Source organism: Nothoprocta perdicaria, unplaced genomic scaffold, assembly GCF_003342845.1.
Source record: "Nothoprocta perdicaria isolate Ctin4 unplaced genomic scaffold, notPer1 scaffold_182, whole genome shotgun sequence".
In the NCBI taxonomy this organism is placed as follows: Eukaryota; Metazoa; Chordata; class Aves; order Tinamiformes; family Tinamidae; genus Nothoprocta; species Nothoprocta perdicaria.
Window position 1 is genome coordinate 654,918 of NW_020455005.1, and position 9,964 is coordinate 664,881.

The 9,964-nt window shown below is 43.3% G+C and overlaps 1 protein-coding gene across 2 annotated transcripts; it reads left to right on the forward strand.

The window, feature by feature from the left end:
* Positions 1–245: 245 nt before the first annotated feature.
* On the forward strand, positions 246–9,746 carry BEND3 (BEN domain containing 3). Of its 2 annotated transcripts, none has more exons than XM_026036635.1 (3): positions 246–292; positions 796–1,019; positions 5,480–9,746. In XM_026036635.1, exons 1-3 carry the CDS (start codon positions 259–261, stop codon positions 7,730–7,732), a joined length of 2,511 nt encoding a protein of 836 aa, XP_025892420.1. In that variant the 5' UTR covers positions 246–258; the 3' UTR covers positions 7,733–9,746. The 2 variants fall into 2 exon arrangements, with proteins under 2 accessions (XP_025892420.1, XP_025892421.1); XM_026036636.1 differs by having other exon boundaries at positions 259–292; positions 799–1,019.
* Positions 9,747–9,964: the final 218 nt, after the last annotated feature.

The following is a 9,964-nucleotide window of genomic DNA, read 5'->3' on the forward strand; positions in this document are numbered from 1 at the left end:
TAGAAAAGCCATGCAGTTTTAAACAAAATCCTGACTGTCCTATATTGTATGCAATGTAATTTACCTGCTTGATAGGTCTATAGATGACCAAGAAAGTCATTAAAATAGCTGGTTAGTACAAAAGGTCAGAGCAGAAATCACCATTGGGTCATTAATGGCCAGTGGCTGTAGATTATAAATAGTTATAAAAATATATGTCCTGATTCCAGAAGGTGCTGATACCACTTTTTTTTGTTTCGTTCTTTAGTGAGATAGAAGATGAACTCAGCTGAAATCACTGATGATGATGAAGGTAAAATGTTACAGTTTATGTAATTTATAATGAGGTAAAAGTATATGTTGAATGAAAACTTCTGTAAGCTGATGAAGAATGTAGCTGGATTAAGGAAAATTATATTAATGAGTTAAAAGAAAAAAAACTATCCTAGACATCCTACTCTTTTTTTTTCCCATTGTTTTTTCTCTTATTTTTCCCTTCCTCCCACTAAAAAATAAATAAATAATTTTTTTTTAAAAAAAACCCTACTTTCTTCTTACTATGTTTGTTTATACTTTCAACTCTTCTCCAGGGAAGAAAATGGCATTTACTGGATGTTTACTAGTTGGTCTCTTGCCTAATAAGAACTTGACTTTGGGGTAGTCTTAACATACAGTTATTTTATAAGTGATAAAAAATAGTTATGTTGTTCAAAGTACGTTTTTATAAAAAGAAGCAAAGCACCAATGGTTTGTTTAAGGGTATTGTGGTTTTCTGCAGAGAGTGCTTTATCAATTCTAAACCTTCTCTTTTTCCAGTAGAAATTCCTAAAAAAGATATTGTGAAAGTAGAGACAGAAAACGAAGATGAAGCCCTAGACTGCTCGCTGACGTCCAGATCTTCGGAGAAATCCTCACTGGATGGTGCCGTTTCCTGCGTGCAGGAATCCAACAAGCGGAAACAGGCCCCGCTCGGCTGCGACGGCGCAGGGAGCCAGCAGGATGTCGTATCCGGCGTGAAGAAAAGGCGCTTTACACAAGAGGTGACTTCTCTCCACGCAGCTCTGGCTGTTCTGGGCACATCTGGGAGCCTAAATGCATTGCTGTTACTCCTTGCAAAGTGCAAGTCACCTAACCGGATTTGCATTAGCAATGAATTTGAGTCAAGAGTGGCTGGTCTCATCCCAGGCTGTGCACAGGGCTTGTGTGGATATTTCTTTGAACAATGTGGGTGCTGTCGTATTTAAGAAACGCATCTGTAGAGTAGTTTGTTCATTTGTATTTCTTTTTTTGGTAGAACATAAGAGCAGGTAGTGGATTGGATTAACTAAGTTTGACTCTGATTAAGCTCCTTCTCGTGTCACGCGGCCCTTGAATACTCAGTGGTAGAAGCAGGGCTGTAGCTTTGCCATTCCTGAAATGGATTTTGAGTTCAATGAGTCAAGTATAAATGTACCTGTTGATAGAAAGATAAAAATGCAGGAATGCAGAAGATTTCAACAGATGAAGAATAGAAAGTATTACAAGTTCTGAGCCGGTGCAACATCCCAGTTGTGACAATCCAGACATTTGTCCAGCCAGTGAAGGAGATTCCATAATCTTTTCGGTTATCCTATTCTAGTGTTTCACCTCTCTAACGACTGGGGATAATTACATTAATCTTTTCTGGAAATAGGAATATTTCTCTTCATCCTTGTTCCTTTCAGTAGGGAAAGCTATGGTCATCTTTTTCTGAAAATAGTCTTCTGCACATGGGAAAATTACTGTGATACTGTCCACTTTCAGGCTTCACTTTTCCAGACAAAATTTCAGCTTCAACTTTTCTTCAGGAGTCACTGTAAACCTTCTTCTAACACCCTGTTGAGTGGTAGAAGCCTTGTATTTTATTGTTCTCTTTACAGCTCCTGCAAGGGGAGAGTTCAATCTTTGATAGTGACATCTCCTCTAACACCCTGTAGAACAGCAGAATGACCTCCTGGGTTTCATGCTCAGCACTTTATTAAAATAACCTAGATTCAAATTCGTCCTCTTTCAAACAACTTCAAGCCCTGGGTTATATTTAGGTTATGACCTACTCTAAAACCCATATCCTTTTCTGCTGTTCTGCTGCCTAGCCAGTTATTGGGTTTGTGCATTTCGTTTCTCCTTTCTAGCCACAGCTCTTCAGGCTGGTTTTTCTTGACTTCTCTCTCTCTGACTTCTGAGGTCTCTCTTTTTTTATCCCTGAGTGCCTATGTGGTAGGTAGGCCTGCCTTTTTTATTTTTTTTTTCCTTTCTCTTTTTATTTTTATAATTGTTTTACTTTAACTGTGGTTCTTACGGATTTTACTGTTTGCCTGCAATACATTTTAAATTTTATTTCAAATGAATCATAACCCTAGATTTATAATAGGATCAGAAAGTGCATCAATAACGATGAAAATTCATTCTTGACTGACGCCAGTGAATCAACATCTTTAAAAAACAATTTTAAATAACCAGCCAGAAACAGTCCTCCATAACTTCAGAAAGGTTAACTGTTTCTCTAGTACCACTATTTTATTTTAGTTGATGAATTCACAATATTTTTATTTATTATCAGAAGAGAAAATAATATTTTTGGTAATTTTGTGCTTCTGGTATATTTTTACTGCGTGTCACGCAGACATCAGTTTATCAACTATCAGCAGAGCTCTATTCTTTGCCGTATGGTTATACTAACAGGCTGCTGATTATGGCAATAAGTGATGTCCTATCAGAAAACTTTTCACATTCCTTTTGTCTTTCGGACTGTCACTTACTAACAAGAAGTAAGTTTTTCTCCAAGTTTCTAAAAATATTCTCCCATTTAGAACATTGTAAGTTTTGAAAAAAATCTATGCAAAAGTCGTTTCTGGATTGTTATGTTGGTTTGGGTTTTTTTTTTTCTGTTTCTTGCTCATATATATATTCTGCTTTACTTTACTTGTATGCTAGAATATTATGTTCTGCGTTCTTACAGATATTTGGATTTTTTCCTATAAAGAATTAAATACATCATAAAGTTTTTAATTGTTTTAAAAAAGATTTTAATACTCAGCAAAGCAATGACTAAACAGTTTTTAAAACTTGGCTTAGAATCCTGACAGATAGTGTGAGGATCATTTCACAATGAAAGATCTTGGTTAATATTTACCAAATACTGCATTTTGTAAATGTTAAAAAACGTGTAATATAAAAACTTGCTATTGAAATGCACTATAAAAAGCAGCACCATCTGCTATTCTGAGCTCATTACAACAATCTCTCTGCTAATTTTTGATAGTACATTAAAACTACTCACATACAGTGCATGTGGATGTAGTATTCTTAGAAATACATCCCTGTTTAAAGATAGTGCCTTTAAAATTTATTGTAAATTAATGAAAAAATAGTTTTGTATTAGGATTTCTCAAAAAGCTTTTGTATGTGCTGTGGAAAGGGCTGTTCCCAGCTAGAAGCTGCCTAGAGGCAAGATAATCAGCAAAAGGGAAAAGAAGAGTTCATCTGAATTAAATAATATATAAAAAATACAGGTCCAGGTGTGTTAACACATCAGTCTAACACTGTGTATCATCTGTGTATCATCGTAGTCGAACGCTCCGTGTGTGTTTCTGAAATGCTGCTCTCCAGATTCCTTGCACAATCAGTACCAGCACTATAGGCCAGCATTAGTGGAAGGGCAGCAGTGCTGCTGCCCTTACGGCAGGAGTTGGTCACAATTCTTAGATTAAGCACTTAAAATTTAAGACTTAACTGTCTTTTGGTAGCTCACAGCTACTAACAGCGCGTTCAGCTAAGGTGGCTGCTGCAGTAGAAGGCGCTCTGCAGTGGTCGGGGATGCTCCAGCACTCCGGCTGCTCCCTGTTTCCACGTCAGTTCCGCTTTAATCCCAGTGGGACGGGGCAGGTGGCCTCCAAGCCTCTGTTAGCACTGCTGGTAGTAAGGATCCTGTGAGATACGTTGTGTTTCACAGGACAGGACAGCACGATACACACGTAAGGGCCTTTGCATTACGCTCTTGTTGCACTCCGTGCAGCTTTACCAGGACACAAGAGTTTTCCTTTGTGGGGCTGAACTGATGTGAATGAGAGCAGAGCTCAGAAACACACTTTAACTGAGCTTAACTTTAATATGGATCCCAAAACTTTTCTACCCTAAAAAGGGGTATAATTCTGCTTGTTCTGCTCCAGTCTTTAGGGGTCTGCATTGCTCTAGAAACTAAAAAGTTACTAGAATCCGTTTTCCACTGGAGTAAACAGATGCCATGTGTAGTGACTGCGCAAATGGACCAGATTAATTTTATGTGCTATGGTTTTGGTTTTCAGAAAGGAACCTTCTGATAGGGCTTTTCAGAAAGCTTCTCGTTGTAGGATGTTTTGGGGTCTTTCCTTCAAATTGTTTAAGCCTCTTAGCTGCGACCTTAAGGCCGTTTTTCATCTGTTTTAATACTTGAAGGCAAATTCTGTACTTTTCTTAAATCTAATTAATGTTGTGTGGAAAAAGGCAAGAGGTATGTTTCAGCATGGTCTCAAAAATCTGTTTTCTCATGTTTGAATTCTGTATGTTGGATTTTTTCTACTTAACTTCCTAAGAATTATTTGCAATATCCATGTGTTTGAAAAAAAAATACTAAACTGAATATTTACTGTAAATTGATAAAATGCATGCTTCAGATTTTAAACAACGAGGAAGAGTTAGAAAGTGTTTGAGAACACGAGTCTCTTAAGAACTCAGTGCTATTTATTATATAAACTGTTCAGAAAAATGCAAAACCCAGTGAATTTATGCTTACTTACCTTCCAGAAATAAAGAAATCATAGGCTCCCTTTTAAAAAGACAGTATCAAAATGCTAGTTTTTTACTGTTCGAATTGGGTCCTATTTTAATTTCCCTCATTCTCCCCAAAACCTGCTCAGCATTTGTGCAACACTGTAAAGGTGAAAATAACGTATAAACCTTTCACATGAGGGGGACGAGCATAAGCAGAGCTGAAGTGCCTCCTGTTTTCAGGAGCTAACCTGCCGGGAATGCTGGAACACGGAATGCGGCCGCTGGAGGCAGCGGCAAGGTCACAGGGCCAGGAGGCAGGAACTCTGCCTTCTATTCTTGGCTCTGCTGCTGACTTGTTGCCACCCAAGTCTGCTGCAGCGCCAGAGCCTCGTGTGCGAGGTGCAGGATCGGGACACTTACTGGGGGGCAGGGTTTAGAGCTCGGTGGGGTGAAAGTGCTTAGGGCAGTAATTGCATTTCTGTACTAAGGAGAAAGCCCCTAAGCAAAACAACAAAAAAGAACCTTTAAAAAGGACTCTTAATATCTAACGGTATTTTTAATTCTTTTTTTTTCTAATGTAGTTGTTGATCTGATATATGTAACCCAAATTCTCTGGAGGAAATGTGGCAGTGCATGTTTACTGTTTCCATAATGATAAGCAGTTTAAGAGGCACGTATCTGTAGCCTACATTTTTAAGTCACTCTCACTAACGCAGTCTTTCTCCTTTCAAAGGGCCCCCATTCGAACATGAAGAACCGCGACCCTGGCTCCCCCACTCAGGTGAGTGCCGAGCAGCTAAGCAAGAACAAGAATCCCAACATCACGTGGCTCTGCGAGGAGGAACCCTTCAGCGACATAACCACCCCGTCGTACAAAAAGCCTCTCTATGGCATCTCCCACAAGATTACGGAGAAGAAGAACCCCCCGGGCACAGAGCAGTTTGCTTCCTACGATTTGTTTGACAAGATCAACCCCAGCAGCCCCTCGCACCTTCGGACGCTGAGCGAGCAGCGCAAACGGGACTCCGCCGCCGCCATAGCTGTAACAGCCGCTAACGCGGATTCGGACCCAAATATATATTCTTTGATCCAGAAAATGTTCTACACGCTCAACACCCTCAACTCCAACATGACCCAGCTCCACAGCAAGGTAGACCTCTTGTCCCTGGAGGTGAGCCGGATTAAGAAGCAGGTCAGCCCGGCAGAGCCGGTGGCCGAGTTCAAGCCTCCCCCCGAGTACCAGCTGACTTCTGCGGAGCTCAAGCAGATCATGGACCAGAGCACGTCCGGGGGAGACCTGGCCTGCCGCCTCCTGGTGCAGCTCTTCCCCGAGCTCTTCAGCGACGACGAGTTCAACAGGAACTGCAGCGCGTGCGGCTTCCTCAGCAAGCGCAAGCTCGAGTCCCTGCACCTGCAGCTCATCCGCAACTACGTGGAGGTTTGCTACCCTTCGGTGAAGAACACGGCTGTGTGGCAGGTGGAGTGTTTGCCTCAAGTCAATGATTTTTTCAATAGATTCTGGGCCCAAAGGGAAATGGAGAACAGTCAGCAGAGTGTGCAATCGTCTAGTTTTTATGAGACCGAACAAGTAGACTCTTCGCATTTCATCGAGGACAAGGAGCAGGAGGAAGCTCTGTCCTTGGACAGGAGTGGTGTGATTGCCTCGGATTATGTTTTGGACGCTCAGGATCTCAACGAATTTTTAGATGAAGCCTCCTCCCCCGGGGAGTTTTCTGTTTTTTTGTTGCACAGGTTGTTTCCAGAGCTCTTTGACCACAGAAAATTAGCTGAAAGGTACAGCTGCTATGGAGACTCTGGGAAGCAACTGCTGGATCCTCATCGGCTTCAGATAATCCGCAGGTACACTGAAATTTACTTCCCAGATGTGCAGGAAGAAGAGGCCTGGCTGCAGCAATGTGTCCAGCGAATAAACGATGAGCTTGAAAATATGTATATGGATGGAAGCGAATGTGATCAGATGCGGGATGACTGTTACGATTCCTCTAGTTTACCAGACGATGTTTCAATCATAAAAGTGGAAGACAGTTTTGAATATGAAAAACCCGGCAGGCGCTCAAAAAAAATCTGGCTTGTACCCATAGACTTTGACAAACTCGACTTTCCCCCTCCAGACTTTGATGTTCCTGTCCCCGATTACCTGCTGAACAAAGAGCAAATTAAAAATATATATGAGAGCAGCCTTTCCATAGGCAACTTTGCCTCTCGATTGCTTGTCCTCTTGTTCCCTGAACTGTTTACGCACGAAAACCTACGGAAGCAATACAACTGCAGCGGGTCCTTAGGCAAGAAGCAGCTCGATCCCACCAGGATTAAATTAATTCGGCATTACGTGCAGATCCTGTACCCGCGGGCCAAGAACGACCGCGTGTGGACGCTGGAGTTTGTGGGGAAGCTGGACGAGCGCTGCCGGCGGCGCGACACGGAGCAGAGGCGCACGTACCAGCAGCAGCGCAAGGTCCACGTGCCGGCGCCCGAGCGCAGGGAGTTCCTCAGCTACGCACTGAGCGCCGAGAGGTTCAGAGAGGAGTTCGAGGGGCCGCCCCTGCCGCCCGAACGGAGCAGCAAGGACTTTTGCAAGATCCCGCTGGATGAACTCGTCGTTCCGAATCCAGACTTCCCGGTGCCTTCTCTGTATTTGCTGTCGGATAAGGAGGTGAGAGAGATCGTGCAGCAGAGCCTCTCGGTCGGAAACTTCGCCGCCAGGCTCCTCGTAAGACTCTTTCCGGAGCTCTTTACCCCGGAGAACCTCAGACTGCAGTATAACCATTCAGGTGCCTGTAACAAAAAGCAGCTCGATCCCATCAGGCTGCGGCTGATCCGCCACTACGTGGAAGCCGTCTATCCCGTGGAGAAGATGGAGGAGGTGTGGCATTACGAATGTATCCCGAGCATCGACGAGAGGTGCCGGCGCCCCAACAGGAAAAAGTGCGATATCCTCAAGAAGGCAAAGAAAGCGAAAAAGTGACGGGCTCCTTAAATTCCCGAGACTGCGACCACTAAGTTATTGTGAGGATTGCGCGTTGTTTCGGCTGAGGGGCCTGCCGGGAGCCGAGGACACGCGGCGCCCGGGGCGGTGACGCACCCGGATGGCTTCGTGCCGACCGTGTGCGCTGCATCCGCACGGGCGCTGCAGCGATGGGAAGGGGCTCCCTGCGCTTGTACATGGGCAGAGGTCCTGCAAGTCACCGGGGATGTAGCTGTTGATGACTCATTAAGAACATGAAGTTCACTGGGGCGAGTACATGTATTAATCCTGTATTAGTCCACTCCCCATTTCCGCATCTTCCTTTTTTTATCACTTTCTAATTTTGTTTTTCTTTTTTCCTTTTTTAAATACATCGTGCTCTTCAGGGGCAGTTTTTCATTATACCCTTAGAGACAGGCATTTTAGTTAAGTGCGAGTTTGAGGTTTAAGCTCCATCTAAATTTACACATTTCATAGGTCGTGAAAGTGCCATGTTCCCTGAAAATCATTGGAATACCAGACTTGGCTTCTACAGTCATTGCAGCTCCGCGCTACTTTTGTTCGCGCCGCTACCGAGATGCTGACAATAGCGCTGCCGTGTCCAAAATGGGTCAGAGTGGTGTCTTTTCCATTTTTAGCTGTTACCCGCGTTTTATTTCGTAGCTGAGCACTGGACTGTGCGAGCCGCGGCTCGCGCAGCGGCTCCCGACCGAGCGCTTTGCGCCGGGCCCGCCAAACCCTGCCGAGCAGCAGGGACCACAGAGGAAAACAGAAGGAATTGAAGGCCCTGCTGGCCATCCAAATCATGATTCCAGGGGTTCCCAGGGTTAGCAGCCCAGCGGAGGGGCAAGAAGGACACACGACGGTTGTTTTTATGCGACGGAGCAGGTTGTCTCCCCTGGGAGCTGTGGTGATGTGGCTGCATTCTCAGGCGCTGGGATGTGTCAGCTGCCTCCCTTATCCCAACTGACCTAGGGCAGTTAGGAAGTGTGTGGCAGAGCTGCAAACCTTGGGTGCAGGTGATCAGGTTTGCACCGTTCATATCTTTGCCTGCAGCCAAGATCACCAGGAACCCGGTGTGACTTTGCTCTGTGATTCATTCACTGCAGAGTGCTCCTTAAAAATGACTTGTCCTTCCCTGCTATTGAGTATGGTGAGATAGAGTCACTTTTAGGTCAGTGAAGTCAGCGCTCGCTTAACACTGTCTCTGGAGAGCCTTGGGGCAGTGTGGGCTTCTCTGTGGTCCCTTTTTGTTGTTTACGTAGATGGGTCAGAGTATCAAATTTTAAGTCAGCTCCAGTGTAATTTTCTATTTTAGCGTTTGTAAGAACGTACAAAATACTTGATATTTTTACGTCAGATTTTTAGAGTTTATTCTTAGAATCATATTGGTCCCTTCTATTAAAAAGCAAAAAAAACCCATTTTTTTTCCTACTGACAAGAATTAGCGAAAATGTATTATGTTGAACCAGGAGTAAATCATAATAGGTAGTAGCGTTTGCTCATTTTCCCTGTATTCTAGCAACATTCTCAAAGAATGTATTGAAGGAGGTCATGAATGTACTAAATAATAAGCTGATACTGTTTAAATCCACTTAAATGTTTCCTGTAGGCTTAAATAATAGCAGACCATGCACAAAACGAATATCGGAGCAAAAATGGCTATAATAAAATGCGAACATATTACCAAAGATAAAGAACCAAACCACGTCTACATCTTATCTTTCATTTTAGTGCATAAATTTAGCAACTTGAATGTATCTGAAACATAGACTGTTGGTAATTGTACGCTACCTAGCACCTCTGTGATCTTGTTTTTACATGCACTTTTATCGGAGCTATAAACTGACAGAAAAATATTAACAGCCTCTTAATTGGGTGTTGCGAGTGGCTGACCAGAAGGTAAGAATCGCGAAGTGCAGCTTTCCTCTATAATCCACTCTTACTTATCTTAGTGTCCAATGTGCTTTACAGCTAAGTGATGCTCAAGCGCCCTGAGGAGTGCAGTGTGTATCGTCACCCTTTTGCACCATTGGCAGGTGCTACCAGCCAGCATGCACGCTTGGAACATACTGGCTCTTACTGTAGCTGGTGACATTTCGCAGTATTTTGAATTACCCTCTCTTGATAGGTCAAGAAAAATCAGTTTCCTCCTATTACTAAGTAGTGAAAAACCGATTTTCACCTTTTTAAACTGACATTTTCAAAATGGATGTGGAAAGATGCTCGTTA

Bases quoted from the DNA above. Each gene is read 5' to 3' on its own strand.
- BEND3 (XM_026036635.1), top strand. From the start codon at position 259: ATGAACTCAGCTGAAATCACTGATGATGATGAAG. The intron at 293-795 runs GTAAAATGTTAC...CTCTTTTTCCAG, and splicing joins AATCACTGATGATGATGAAG to TAGAAATTCCTAAAAAAGAT. The intron at 1,020-5,479 runs GTGACTTCTCTC...CTCCTTTCAAAG, and splicing joins AAAGGCGCTTTACACAAGAG to GGCCCCCATTCGAACATGAA.